General features: G+C 32.5%; 1 protein-coding gene across 3 annotated transcripts; it reads right to left on the bottom strand.

Moving 5' to 3' along the window:
• Positions 1 to 2,855: 2,855 nt before the first annotated feature.
• On the bottom strand, positions 2,856 to 14,684 carry LOC136810576 (uncharacterized). Of its 3 annotated transcripts, XM_067067136.1 has the most exons (9): positions 14,605 to 14,684; positions 14,092 to 14,454; positions 12,334 to 12,642; positions 11,779 to 12,090; positions 10,982 to 11,122; positions 10,694 to 10,762; positions 10,380 to 10,395; positions 10,143 to 10,176; positions 9,184 to 9,814 (listed from the first exon to the last, which is right to left on the bottom strand). In XM_067067136.1, the coding sequence occupies exons 1-9, from the start codon at positions 14,648 to 14,650 to the stop codon at positions 9,554 to 9,556; spliced, it is 1,551 nt and encodes a 516-aa protein (XP_066923237.1). In that variant the 5' UTR covers positions 14,651 to 14,684; the 3' UTR covers positions 9,184 to 9,553. The 3 variants fall into 3 exon arrangements, with proteins under 3 accessions (XP_066923238.1, XP_066923237.1, XP_066923239.1); XM_067067137.1 differs by lacking the exons at positions 9,184 to 9,814; positions 10,143 to 10,176; positions 10,380 to 10,395; positions 10,694 to 10,762; positions 10,982 to 11,122 and adding exons at positions 2,856 to 5,108; positions 5,386 to 5,434; positions 6,592 to 6,625; positions 6,788 to 6,931; XM_067067138.1 differs by lacking the exon at positions 10,694 to 10,762.
• Positions 14,685 to 15,651: the final 967 nt, after the last annotated feature.

Below are 15,651 nucleotides of genomic sequence, written 5' to 3'. Positions count from 1 at the left end.
AGACGTATGTCAAGCATAAAAATGGCATTTTTGTGAAAGGAGCGAGCCTTACTTGGGGGTAATTGGCAATTTATAATTTAACGCTCTAAATGACATTCTTAGCACACGAGTACCCAAATTCCATGATGGTGAAATTCTTAGCGTTATTCTTAATTGTTTGGCCATTTTCATCCATGGACATTCTTATAAAGTGTATTCTTATAAAAAAAAGCGTGTATGGATTCTCTTGTATATAAACGGAAAGATAAATCCCCATAGGCCATTTCACAGTCGAAATGGATCATGGGTAATCGGGACTGAAGAAAAACTCAGAAATGATTTGAGAAAAAGAAAGAAAGTTGAAATAAATTCAAATTAATTGATGCATCGAGAAGGAACTGAGAAGTGAATAATTTCAATTTGAAGATAATTATTTTTGGGGAAATTATAGGGGAAGGCTCCGCTTACGCTTTTCTAAAATCATATAAGTAACACTATAGATGCCAGGAATCAGTAATGACATTCACCGGATTGGTTACCGGGTGGAAATAATCTCATATCATTTCACCGGATTGGTTACCGGGTGGAAATAATCTTATTGATTACATCATCACTGGCATTAAGAAGATTCAAAAATTTCAATAGAAGCGTAGCGTAGCGAAGCCAACTCCTAAATTACTACTTACATAGAAGACCATACACTTTAATTAAATCAACTAAATTAACTCCTCGTTTATATGAAACTCAAAATATGCAAATATAAATAAAATGACTAACAAACAGGAACTTGCATCCATTTTATTTTCAATATTAGCAAATAATGAAGTTATGAAGGAAAGGTGTTGGAGGCAGGGCGGGAACCAAGACTGACGATGTTCGAAAGAACCGTTACTAGAGAATGAGGTATTTTATATGCACGCACGAGGTCGGCTAAATTTAAAACCCAGACTTTCTGGTCAAAGTAGATCTGGTGAGCGCATCAATTCGATAAAAGAATTCCAAAAAAGTTTTCAGAAAAGAAAATTAGAAGTAAATTCGAAAAAAGAATCTCAAAAAAGTTTTCCTAAAAAAAAATCTCAGCAATTATTTGAGAAAAAGAATTTCAAAAATCCTTTCAGAAAAAACAAACTCAGAAATGATTTGAGAAAAAGAATTTTAAAATAAAATTCAGAAAAAAAGTTGAAATAAATTCAAAAAAAGAAATTCAAATAAGTTTTCAGAAAAAAGAATTCGAAATAAATTCTAAAAAAGAATCTCAAGAAGTTTTTAGAAAAAAAACTGAGAGTGAGAAATAAATTCGAAAAAAAAACCTCAAAAAAGTTTTCAGTAAAAAAAACTCAGAAATGTATCCGAAAAAGAATCTCAAAAAAGTTTTCAGAAAGAAATCCAGAAATGATTTGAGAAAAAGAATTTCAAAAAATATTTTCAGAAAAAAAAGAGATAAATTCGAAAAAAGAATTCCAACAAAGTTTTCAGAAAAAAAGAACTCAGAAATAAATTCGAGAAAAGAATCTCAAAAGTGTTTCAGAAAAACAATGATTTGTAAAAATAAAATTAAAAAAGTATTTTAAAAAAAATTCAGCTTTTCACAAATAAGATTGCTAGGGAAGTGATGTGATTATCTCCATAATACTCGAGAGTTGATACGCTGACCAGGGATTGACGAAGTCGTTTGTTTGTTTTGAGTAATAGTAAACGCGTTTCCATAAAATCCCGCGTTTTGTCTCGTTTACTCAACCCCCGAATTAATTAAATGAGAAGAGAAAAAAAATAAATGAATACGGCTCTTGTTACAGAAAGAGATACTCAAATATTTTTGGCATTTATAAACAAAAGGTGATTCACTCAAGTTTTGATGACGAAAAATGATTCAAATAAAGATTGATATCTAATTGAAAGACAATTGGTGACAAGCCGTGTTACGTAAACACTATAGCAACGGACTTCAACTGTCAGAAAATAAGAAAACATTTCATCAGGAGCTGTAGAAATTTTGTCGAGTGAACGTGGATTGTATGAAAAATCAAAATCAAAATTAAATTAGCTTCCTTCCTTCATTCAAAGGATTGTTTTTCGCACGTACTCTCATTCATAAATTTTAAATAACAATTTTTATATAGAAAAAAAAGCAAAGAATAGAAACTAGAAATTTAATAATTGAATTTCCATTATCACCTTTCGAAGAACTTTTGTACTATCTCCTTTTGACATATAGCGCCGTGCTAAAACAAATTTGTTCAAGAAAATTCAAGCTTGTCAGTTCAAAATAAAAGATTTAGGAACGAAATCAAATTAAAAATCCAAATAATTCATTTTAAGGGAATATTTTTTGGGTTGTTTAAATTTAAAGGTCCCTTCAAGTGACCAGCAGATCATTTTTGGTTATTCCACTTTGAAAAAATGCCCTCTGGAAAAATTGAATGTGAGGAATGACTCAATCCTCATATGTTCTTAGGGAAAGCATTTTACGGTAAACATCAGACCAACACAATACTATAAGTTGTTTGTCTTAAGGAAATCTCAAAATCGTCAAAATCACAAAGTTAAACATAGCGAACAATGTGAATGAAAGCCAATTAAAGATCAAGACCAAAGACTTCCTTAATCTTGTTAAGTCACAGTTAAGTCCTATAAATGATACATTTTTTAAATAAATGGCAAAAGGAAATTTCCCTGCTAACATTAAGCTGTATATACATACAGAGGCTTAACGATATAGAGACAAAATACAATAACACAACGATTTCTAAGTATTTTAACTTTTAAGACTATAATTTAAGATTTTATGTATGGCAAATTGACAATACATAATTACTGAGTATAGTATTGACCATTAAGCATTTACTTTGGCGGGATCTGAAGAGAGGGAAAAAAGGTTCAAGTGCAAAAGAGGCAATAAACCCATCATAATTGATACTTTAATATGACCACGCCCACTTTCAAGAGGATAAATAAATGATATCATTTATAGTTACAAAGTATTGAAGCTTGTGAAGCTGATATTTGAAAATTCTTCTAAAAGATATAACCTAACTAATATTGTTAACTATGATTTTATACAGTTTACTGATGAGTTGGTTCACAAATAAATTGATTACATTATTAGTAGAGAAAATGTTAATTTGATGAACTTTAAAAAGTATGTAATATACAGTATACTATTCAGCGAGACTGTTGGAAACCCTTACTTATTAGAATTTTGATTATACCTTAAGGGAACTTATTTTGGCGGGAACTAATTTTGGCGGATTTGGCGAATTTAGACAAAATTCGCCAAAATTAGTTCCCGCCAAAATTAAATATTATGCTCACTCGCCAAAATAAGTTCCTGCCAAAATTAATTTTTTTGTTTCCTTGCCTAAATAATCCCTGAAATTCATCAAAATTGCTCAAAATAAGACAAAATAGAACAGATTTACGCTGTCATTCGCCAAAATTGGTTCCCACCAAAATTAAAATTTTTTAAGATTTTCGCCGCTCGCCAAAATTAGTTCCCGCCAAAATTAAATATCATGCTCACTCGCCAAAATTAGTTCCCGCCAAAATAAGTTCCCTTAAGATACTAAATAGTTGTGTTTCTTAAACTTGAGTATTTTCAAATCTAAAAAGGGCATCATTTTAGCTGGATATAAACACCCAAAAATGGAACAATATGAGTTAAAATAAAAATCCAACTCTGATTTAAAAAAACTAAAGTTTCCAGATGTTGGTGGCCTGTTAAGATAAGGATCAGATGCTAAAAACATCTACAATACTAGTACTTGAAATGGTAACCTTTAACTTCTAAAGCGACTAGGTTGGGGGTTATATTGAAGAAGTTTACATATCAAAGTATAACATTTCGTGCGAATTTAAAAATAAAATGGTGTTAAATTATGAAAATAATCTTAAAGGAACATAATTTTGAGAGACATGGCAGATTATTTAAAACAAAATATTCTATGGGAGAAAGAAAAATTCGAAATCTCTTAACCTCAAGAACTACGTTATCTACAATGGAGATCCACATCGCCTCTCTAATAAAGGTCTACAATATTTTTAACCAAGGGGTGAAATTATCGTTTTTTCCAACAAAAAAAAAAATCCTTAAATAAAGTTCACAGAAAAGTTAATGTACACTTGTTAAAGTTCTTACACTGATACTTGGAGCCTCAAATTGTTCCTAACCTGTTCTTATTTTTGGGTCAAAATTTACGTTTTAAGCCTTTATACTCCATTTTTACTACTTTTACTATTATGCTTGTAATTTAGGAATACGAGGCTCAGTATTCTTCATCAGTGTTCTTAATTGTTCTCATTTTTTCTGCTTTTATTAAAAAAAAGCAAAGTTGGTCAGATGATATGAATTGCAGCTGAATTCTCTTGCGAAAATTTCAAAAATCTTGTGTCACTATTGCAGCTATTGGTTTTATTTTTGAAAGTGATATTCATACACATCGGTACAGACTGTCTCACATATTTCCTTTCGAACGTCATACGATGATGAGCATGAAAACAAAGAGAATGATAGTAATAAGAACTAGAAAACTGATACATACACAAACAATTTGTACATGTAATAATGTAAACAAAAATATGATACAAACTATATTATACGGATATATTATGAACCAAATCAAAACTATTCATTGAACCTGGGGAAGCTAGTGTTTGAACCAGTTGGACCAAAAGAGAAATTCTAGGCTACAATAGAAGGAGAAAGGCCAACAAGGAAAAGGGTTACCATTATTTACCGTAGCAAAATAGGCAGAATACGTCGTCTCAGCCAATACCTAGCATCTGGCATCACTTTAACGTAACGGACATTAGATGAAAGACTGAAACAAAGTTTTGAGGCAAGTAAGAGATGGAGAAAAAGAGAGATTAAGGAAAGAGTTCACATGAAGTGTTACTCATACGATAACACTATCGCTGACCAAATTTCCTTCTTCATCTTCATGTTGATCCGATTCTCCATAGTCTTCTTCTTGTTTCACTTCCGCATACTTCGAATGGACAACATGATCACGCGGTCCAACGCGACCGCCTGGTCCTAATTCGTCATATTTTTGACGCTGTGGTTGCTGTTGTGCACCGCCATCAGTTTGGGTGGAAGGCGGAACTACGTTTTCTGGTCTCTCATACTGAGGCTGCAAAAAGGAAAACAAAAATACTGTGAAACCATGAAACACTACTAGGCGCCCTGATAAAAGACCCCAATTAATTTAAGAAAGAGATCAGTAGATCCAAAAAAAAAGAATCATGGGGTTTTTTAAAGTTTTAAAATTTTTCAAAAAGTCTAAAAATAGGCATAAAAGTAGACAAATTATCACGAGCTTAAGATGCAGGGAAGGTAAATCTATTTGAAGAATTGATATTATAAATAACTTTACTAGACCAGGAATCAAGCATTTTTAAAGGACTTACAACATCTTGTCTTTCATTCTTAGTGTACTCGAATTCTCCTCCGTTGGCCCTGAAGAAAAGAAAAAGGATTAGATTACATAAACTTTCTCATTTCCCAGGGAACTTTCTCATACGCATAACTTGCAAGGCCGATACTGTATGGGCCTTACGACAAATGCAATTAGCTGCCCACGAGTGTTCTTTACGGGGACCTAAAAGCGTAATAGCTTGTTTTTATTCCTGATGGATATTTGCCTTGATAAATTTCCCTTTCAAAGACCTTATTAACGAGGCTATCATTAACTGCAGTATCCAGGCTAATAGCTAATAGCATTCATTAGAAAACAGCTAACTAATCAATCACACCGTGCACGGAAGTAATTAATTAAAAGCAATCAATCAAGGACTCATTATTAAAATTCTTTCTAATTTCCTTGTCATAACGTCATTTTGTTTGTGGCTTTTTCATCGGTTGTTATAAATAAAGTTAATGCTTCGTCAGTGCCAATGACGTACCCGCAATTAAATACAGAAATATGTTGACATTAGATCACCTGCCGCATAGTACACCTTTTTACGAGAACAAACTATATAAGAACATAAGGGATCGATAGCAGAAATGTTAAGAACGAGTTAAGATCATTTTAAGGCTTTGGGGAATCTAAAGCACCCAATTTCTCAAAATAATGGACAAAATTGCTCACAAAATGGTGAAAATAAGAACATGTTAAGAATATTTTTATAATTCGAATAAAATTCTTAGTCCTTAAAGATCGAACTAGATAGGGACAAATGTTCTCTATATTATATATAAAGAGCAGCCAACCTTATGCAACAAGACTATTATTTTATTCTCATATCAGCAGCAACCACTTTTAGATATTTTTACCACATGTGACTATTACTGAATGGAGGGAGGGTACTATGTACAAACAAAACAAACAAAGTATTATGTGAAAAGTTCCAGAATAAAATATACAAAAACCGCCTACGTGTATTTCCCAATATTCGGTACCGATCCTATCTTTCGACTCGTTGCTTCGCGCCATTCAGGTTTTTTTTGCTTTGGTTGAACAAATCCTAAGCTCATTCATATAGTCCTATGCGATAGAACTTGAGGGAATTGCTGAAGCTGACCAAAGAGCAATTGTTAAAAAACACAAAACCTTCTTTAAACTGAGAAAATGATAAGCAAAATGACTGACAAAACTTAGTTATAATTCATACCCGTAATTACTCCTGGATCGGTGACTGGTGGATGCTGTAAAGAGAGAGAATCGATAATCAAATCAGTGGCTGAAAAGTACAGAAATACTATTCAGCTGAGAGGAGTTTTGCCAGCAAGTTGTTTTCACATGTTCTTGCCTTAATTCGAGGTTAAATTTGAATAAGATTTTATTAAGATAGGAGTCTTTGTACCTACTTTTGTGGGCCTTGCAATAATAAACAACTCCGACAATGATGACAAGTACTATGATAGCACCAATAACTCCTCCAGCTATTGCACCAGCATTGGATCCACCAGATTCTGGATCATCACCCGATGGTGGTGGACTTGGTGTTTCGACTGAAATAATGCAAAGAGAATTGTTACCATAGCAACGAGTTAAACTTATTTGGATTATCGAGATAACAGTAAAGAATGGTATTTCTACAAGACGGAAAATCTTGACGTCACTTCCTTGTCTCGCCAAAAATGATTTCCCGGAAAAAAAAAAGCGCGCAGCTGCTTTACTGAAGTTTTATTATTTCAGGATTTTCAAATAATTTTTATAACTTCAAAGTTTGAGTTTTAAAGAGTTTTGGATTAAAATCATCCTATTTTTATGGAAAATATAGAAATAGAACTTAAAAAAATGTTCGTTCATTTTATTAGATTTTTCGAGAAGAGCAAAAAAGAAAGACTTCACGTTATAAACAGGTTTCAGTAATTTGTTCTCGTCATTGGTAAAAATACAGTTAAAATAGTATTAAGACCTACATAAAGGCTTGAGTAGGTTTCATTATAGGTATAACTGGTCCCCTGTTTATACATGTGAAGCCTGTCAAAATTTAAATTGTTTTCAACAAATGTTTTCATCAAATGTTTTTCAACTTGTATCAAAAGCAGCTACGCGCTATTTCTTTGGAAAATATTAGTGAATATTAAAAAGCGGGCAGTTAATTCCCAATCAATTAAATTTGCCGAAACTTTTCAACAAAAATTTAATGGAAAGTTTGGCTTCAACACAAACAGGAAAATTCCAAGGTTAAGGTTTTCTGACTATTCATGATATGCACCACTGGAGTGTCCTCTGAGAACTTTTAAAATTTTCCACCCAGTACGTCACTTAAACAATAGAAAAAGTGACGTATTGGGTGGAACAAAAACAGAAAAATTGCATAATTTCGTGAAGTCATTGCAGTGGTGGATATCATGAGTACTAGAAAACATTGAGACTGAAATGGTGATAATTATTTCGAATTTATGAAATGCACCATTACATCTTCTCATATTACATCACGTGGACCCAACAGCTAATTGGTTGTAAGTGACGTAAAACCAGTCGATACGTTACTTTCAACCAATAAGCTTTTGGGTCCGTGAAAGACATTGCAATTGGTGCATATCATGAATAGATTTTTTTTAGAAAATTCAACCTTGGAATTTCATTCAGCTACACATAAAAATGAAACTTTTTCATACCTTATCAAACTGGTAATGTAACATAAAATTTACCTAGAGCCTACTGAAAATATATAAATAGAGGTGAAGGTTCACAGAGTAATAGGGTAGACGAAAAATTGAGGAAATCAGATCCATGATAGCAAAAAAGCTGAAGAATAAATTTTTTTGATCTGATAAAAGACAGATAAAAAATCTCTATTGCAAAAGTGTCTCGAAGTATGAAATGCTACTTCTTTACCTTTGGGAGCTGTAATGAAGGTCAGGTAAATCAAATTGATGAAAAAATAATTTTTAAATGTTAAATTATAAAATATATATTTGAATTAGAAACAAACGAAAAAAATCATCATTTTTTGGAAGAAAACAAAATTAATTACAAACATGGTCATAAACAGTATAACATATTTTAAAAGTGTTGAAAATAAATTGGCGAAGCAAAAAAAAACAAAATTTAATTCTGTACAACAAAATATGAAAATCATCATTTATAATAAAAAATAATTGATTAAAAAATTCATGATCAAGTGATACACGTTTTATTTAACATATATGTATAAGTAGTTAATTTCAGGCTCAAACTAAATATTTTGCGATGAGGAAAACTTCTAAGAAAACTCGAAATGTCAGAAAGACTGAGATTTAAAATCCCGAGAGAAGTTACTTTGTAAGAAAACTTAGGAATAACAATCAACTCCCTCAAAACTAAAACTAAGTACCACAAAAAATAACTTTAGTTTTAAATATTTAAAAAATAAAACAGTATAGTGCAAACTATGTATAGTAGAAAAAAGAGAAGCACTTTAGTACAAACACCGTTATAAAAAATAATTATCAACCAGTTTATGTTATATATGGTGGCCCATCAGTATCACTAAAATAAATTTGATACTCATGGGCCACCATAAATGCGTGTCTAAACATATTGTATTCAAAAACAACAAACTGACAATCAAAGTCAATGCAAATCAGGCATTTAAAAGTCATCTGTTGGTCACAAATTTGTTCATTAAGAAAAGTCTTATACATTTTAATTAAAAAAATCAATAGTTTGAAAAAAGTTAAAAAGGATTCCTTAGTCAGTCCTTGAACTCAAACACTTGAAATTATGCTTTGGTTATAAACATCAGTTTTCATAAAATCCATATAAAATATTTTAGTCCACATATCAAACTAATTGAACAAAAAAAATAATAACTTAAAATCCTTTTTTTCTCTAAAATTAATACTAACATTTCACAACATTGCTGTTTCTAACAGAATAACCTTTCTAAGGAAGTTTCATAATGTTTTTATGGAAAGATGTGAGAATCTGCGAAAAACAACAGCAGTAAGTCTTTTTACAACAATGAACCGATCCCACAAAGTCGTGCATATGTTTCATTCAAACCATTGACATTTGTCCCCGGAGATGACCACGGAACAATGCAAAAGTGCGAACAACCATCCATTAGTTTGGAAGCCAACCAATAATGCAAGTACAAAACTTAGTACAAGTTTTTATATCAAAACAACATTTCACAACTAGACAATAACTCCATCATCAAAATCATCAGAGTTTCTCTTGACTTGGTCGTAAAGTGTTGTTTCAGCCGGTTCCCTAGTTTCACCGGTAATTGGCATACCATAATCATCTACCTTCACTTCAGCGTAATCTGATGAGGCCGGTGTCGGCTTGGGCCCAACACGGCCACCAGGACCCAATTCAGAATAAATGGCGTGATTAGGATCATCCTCTCCTTGTCGTTTGGCAGTTGAGTTGTTTGATACTGGCTCATAATCATTCTGAAAAAGAGAAGCAACTTGATTAGTCTATCTGTTGATAATACATAAATTTAGGATTGATAATTTCTGGTTCATAAAGGCTGTGAATATGAAAAAAAAAGTGATCTTTTCTAGGCTTAACTACCTGGATGTACATCCAGCTAAGTTAAAATTTACAAGCTAGTCAGTTCATAATTATGGATGGGGCTGGGCTGATGTGCCTGTCACTTTGAAATGCTTATAATGTTTTTGGGGCTGCGTTAGAATTTCCTGCAGAAATCTTAAACTTAATATCCTTCTTTAGAGTACTGAAGTGTCATTATGAAAAGAAAACAACACATAAACATACCTCTCTCCATTGGTTAAGAGGAATTTCAGTATGTCTGAAAAAGCAAGGAATATATTTTAAATTGTTATTTCTTAGATCATTCAGTTTGAAATTTTAATACAGAATATTTATCAAGATTCCATTTAAAAGTAATAATAAAAATTAACAATGTGCAAAACAAAACAAAATTGAAATTGAATCAAAAGATGACTTAGAACAATTTGGAAATAAGTTTTGATTTGTCTCATTCTTTCTTACCCATCTTTTTGTGCACCTGAATAAAGAAAAGAGAAGAAATTAATACAAAACTGTGATACTAAGGGGACAATTAGTGTTAAACATCCAGGTTATTTTGTATAATACCTCATGCAAACCCATGCCATAAAAATTAAAAAAAAAGATTGTCATGCAAGTTAATTTTGGGACAAGAAGCCCCAAATGTGTGTGATAGTGGAATAGTAAAACTTTGGTGCAAAAATAATCTGTCGACATGCATAAAATGGTGCATTGTTAGATTTGGTATGGTTAGTATTTCATTGTCTGTGTGCAGTAAGTTCAGTAAAAACTCTTACCGCGTTTAAATTCAGCATTAGGATTTTCGTTAACATTAGTAGAGTTATCAATGGAGTCGTGTTTTGCTGCTAGAAAATTCAAATAGAAAAAACAAAGGCTAGAGCAAACTTTCTCTTTTCTTTTGTAAAACTATCATATTTTTTTTTCACATATCACACCAAATTCAAAAGGGGCTACTTGCTCCAAAAACATTTAAAAAAAAAGTTTCAATCAACTCTTGTAAAACATATCCAAGCCATGTTCATGCGTGTTCATGTTCAAGGAAATTAAAGGACATGCATGCTTACTTTTCTTTCTACGCATTAGAATCACAACAATGATGATAATGACTGCAAGAACAATTACACCGCCAACAGCACCGCCAACAATTAGTCCCAAATTGTCATCGTCTTTGGCAGGATCATTGGCGACTGGCACAGCAGGTTTCACTAGAAGAATGAACATCACACATTCAAAAGGGGCAATGAAGAATAACAAAAAACGACAAAAGCATATTTCCAAATATAAAATGAATTAGGGAATATCTCAACTATCATTAAGGACTTCTCATACTGGTATCTTCCTTATCAAATTTATTCAAAATAAGCTGATTGGAGGCTTTATTAAGGCTAACTAAACTAGCAAATTTACATACCTCTGTACTTTCCAGCTTGTCCATTAAAAAATGATGACTCAATTCTTGTACTACTGTCAAACTTATATATAAACACTGTAATAAAACACTTGAAACTGGAAAGAAGCAAACAAGCTTGGTAATCTATTTTATCTTCTGAAACCTCTAAATAGTAGGGTTGTATAAGGGCTAAACGGCTAAACAAACTGAAACACAGGGTGCTAGTAATAATGCATATCATCCAGCCTATTACAGATTATTAGTAGAAACTTTCAATTCACCTGTCTCCCTTATTAAAGCAGGAAAAAAGAGTAAGGTTAGAGTTACCAGGTAGGATTAACGTCATAATGTCTTAAGTCATTGCATTGATTTCCTTAAAGACATCTTGATGACATTCCTTAAACTCAAACCCTAATCATCAAGGTTGATAGGTGTATTGCGCTAGAAAGTTTAAGATCAGCAATGCTTAACCTGTGGTGGTTGTTGTGGTAGTCGTAGTTGTAGTCTTGGTAAATCCAAATGTCACTCGTTGCCCAGTCTTCTTTCCAGTTGGACCGTCATATTCAGCCCACATAACAACTTCTTTTGGTTCATTACCTAACTCATCTACTACTTGAGAGGTTCCATTCAAAGGTCCTTTGGATATAATGGCTGTTTGGTTACTGACTTCCATATAATAAACAATATTGTCACTGCATAATCCAGCTTCAATTTTTCTCCACATTACTGTTGGGATCCCATACTCGTATGAAAAGGTGGAAATGGTGACATCTAATGGTAGGTCTATAAAGTAGAATTGTAAAATTAGTTGTATTATATAAGAAGGGTATCTGTAATTCTAAATTTTGCAGTTCAAGTTTATGGCAAACTCAAGTTTATGGCGATGGCAAACTCGTTTTTGCGCATGAATTCTCTCAATTTTCTATGCATTCCTTTTTTTCAGGAAACCACTCCTGCTGGTCCCACAAAAAATAGTTTATTTAACAAGTTTCTCTGAAAAATCTGAGATAAAAATCACATACATACCTGTCAATGTTAAAGTTGCTTTTCCTGTTAAAGGTGTACTTCCTTGTAAATTGGGTGTTGTAACTGTGTATGACATCTCCTTGCCACAGTTTTCTGCAGTTACAGATGGAAGCTCAAAGCTTGCTGTGTATTGGTGGTCCCAACTTGGTCCTGTTACAATTCCTTTGACACCCTCTTCTACATCACTCGGAAATTTGTAAGTTATTTCTGGTGCTGGGTTACTTTCAATGCATAATTCATATTTTCGTCTGGCATTGAGTCCGATATTATAACTAGATTTAAGCTGTGCACCACAATAGACTGGTCCACCTAACAAAAACAGAAGTTATGAGTACAGAATGTGTCATCCGTCATTTTTAAAAACTCAATAATTTGATTAACGTGTATAATTTACTGAGAAGAATAATGCTTACCTTTTGCAAGTTGCTTTTAGTGATTTTGGATGCAAAAGATTAACATCAAAATTAAAAAAATTACAAAGAATTCATGCCAAATTAGCTGCTGCTATAATAGGAAAAGATCCGTAACCAAATTCAATTACCAAAATTTTGGTACAGCCCAGGAAATCTATATTATAACACTATAGGTACAATTTTATATTTTACCAATTTGGTAAGAGTGCGTTTTCAAAATATACGAGAAAATTGTGGTATAATCAACTTTAAAAGCTGACAATTACAATAATGAAAGCTATTTGGGAAAGAGCTATGCTTTGCTTTTCAAATTTTCATGACTTTGAAATAACCATTAATAAGACATTTTTACAGTACCATATTTACGGAGAAGCCATAAAATGTAGAAAAATAAAATAAGATAACAGGCTTTTGAATTACTCTCAAACAACTCTCAAAATAAATCGAAAATCAAAATATACAAAGAAAAGGAGATGGTTGTCTCTTATAATGGGAATTGCATGCTCAAGTGAGTTACGGCATGTCCGAAGTAAAAGTGAAGCAGTTCCACTCACTTTCAAAATGTCAATTATAGCTGGAAAGAAGCGCCTTATGGTGTAGATCAACGTGATAGCTGTTAGAAAAATTTAACTTGAGGCTATAAGAAGTTATAGCCAAAAAACTTGTATTATGACGTCATAAACATTACGTAACATTACATCATTAAATTAAAAAATTGAATAACTCAAAAACTGTTTATGATATCAATATGAAATTTTGACAGAATAAATATATCGTAATTCTCTAGACGTAAGAATTTTCAAATCTCCTGAAAAATGATGACGTCAGCGATTTTAAGCTATTTTCGATTTTTGGCTCTAAAAAATGACGTCATCATTTTTTTCAAAAAATTTTCAATTCAAAATTTTTCTTACATCAATATCTATTTATGGTTAAAATTTGACGTGTATATGGCTTTTAGTTCACGAGATATTCAAATTTTTAGTTTAATGACGTAATATTACGTAATGTTTATGACGTCATAATACAGGTTTTTGGGATATAACTTCTTATAGCCTTAACTTAAATTTTTCTAACAGCTATCGCGTTGATCTACATCATAAGGCGCTTCTTTTCAGCTATGTTTGACATTTTGAAAGTGAGTGGAACTGCTTCACTTTTACTTCGGACATGCCGTAACTCACTTGAGTGACATGAGTGGGTCTTTACCCTCCTGTCATAGCTCGCAGTTTTCTTTGGATTTTATCCCCCATTCGATTAATTTCTGGAAGCAGGCATGCAAAACACAGAAACAAGAAACAATAAACATCTTTTAATATTTCTAGGCTCATAAAAAACATCTTACCTTGGACATTCAATGCAATAGAAGAATCAACATCACTTAATTTATTGAAGCCGCTGTCAGAAATGGCTCCTGTTAGTTTCAATTCAATTGAAGAATCATTGAAATCCACGTTTCTGATTGTAGCTTTTAAATTTGTTACAGATTTTTCTACTTTTAATCTTTCTTGCAAAAGTTCTTTTCCTGCATCACTGACTTTACCCGTTTGCTGAGTCCATAATTCTGTTGTTCCATTTAAAAGTTTTAAACCAACATCTTGGTCACCATTTTCGAGTACAATGTTCCATTGAAATAGAGCATCATCCCCTTTCTGTACTGTAATTGATGTTGCTTCATTCGCTGGTTTTACAGAACTAACACAATGAGCTAGAGAGTAAAAAACATTGTTAAGATTTTTTACAAATCATTCAGCTAATTGCCCCATAGCAAGTGGGTTCTTATAGAAAAGTATAACTATGAAAAATAGACTAGAAGAATTAATGAGCTGCACAAATCAAAACACAAAATCAGGCTCACCTTGATGAAACAGGCTTCCTATCAATAGCAGAGTTACTAGTATCATTCTTGAATTTCTTTTTTGTATTTTTGTTTTTTTTCTAAAAAAAGAATTGTAAACAAAATGCAAAATGAAAATACAATATGAATCTGTTATATATCAGGAACAAACTTAACTCAAGGAGTGTTTGGCACAAACAATGTGAGTTGAGCTGATAATCCCTTTAAGTTAAAGATGTGACTGCTGTGTTGTAAATAGCTGCGAGACTCTGCCTACATTGTCTACCTTAAAGGAAGAAAGTTTTGCGGAATTTAATTTTGCAGTTCACAGTTCAAATTTCGGAAGTTTTGTGGAATTTAATTTTGCGGTTGAGAGGATTTTTTGTTTAAAATAATGTCCTAAATTTTGAGAATATTTGTGTTTCACAGAATTTAATTTCCAGGAAATTTGTTCTGCAAAAATTTTCTCCCTTGAAGTATATAAATAAAAAGATTTCAATGACCGACCAACCGACCGACATGCGAAATGAAGATATTTGTGATTGCCGCCTTAAAGAAAATTTCTGTTGTCATGCGAGGAATTAGTTATTCAAAATACTGACCCGTTCTCCAAATTAACCATGTCAACATCCCACATCAAATTTCCACACCCTTCGTTTCAGAGAAAGAAATAATAAAAATGTCAAAGGAAGGCTTTTTCCTCCTCTGACCCATTGACTAAGCAAAATATATATATCGGCAATTCCAACCTTCCTCTATTTCTAAAGAAGGGTGTCAGAATTAGATGAGTTATGTCAACAATACACCAACTCACCGTGAGATTGGGTAACTTGCATCAGTGGAGGCAAACATGCATAGCCCTCAAATGAAACGACCCACGGCATGGCCCAAATATGTTCGGGCCTCTTGATTAATACTTTTTAAAAATGGCCTGCGCGTGGCCCGCGCAGTTTCAGACCATGTTCGGGCCAGATGTTCGAAAACTTGCTACGATCGCGCGTGTAATTTCAGGACCCAATATTTATATTTTAAATTCCTTATTTTGGCAAAAAAATTTAAAAATATTCA

The sequence above is a fragment of the Clytia hemisphaerica genome, unplaced genomic scaffold, assembly GCF_902728285.1.
Source record: "Clytia hemisphaerica strain Z4C2 unplaced genomic scaffold, Clytia hemisphaerica genome assembly, whole genome shotgun sequence".
NCBI lineage: Eukaryota > Metazoa > Cnidaria > Hydrozoa > Leptothecata > Clytiidae > Clytia > Clytia hemisphaerica.
The sequence above is the reverse complement of the archived record's forward strand: the minus strand, read 5'-3'. Positions and strand labels throughout refer to the sequence as shown.

Excerpts from the sequence above, each read along its gene's own strand:
- LOC136810576 (XM_067067136.1), bottom strand. The coding sequence starts at position 14,650 with ATGATACTAGTAACTCTGCTATTGATAGGAAGCCTGTTTCATCAAG. Across the intron at positions 12,091-12,333 it reads AGCAACTTTAACATTGACAG|ACCTACCATTAGATGTCACC; the intron begins GTATGTATGTGA and ends TCTACTTTATAG. Across the intron at positions 10,763-10,981 it reads TCTAATGCGTAGAAAGAAAA|CAGCAAAACACGACTCCATT; the intron begins GTAAGCATGCAT and ends TGAATTTTCTAG.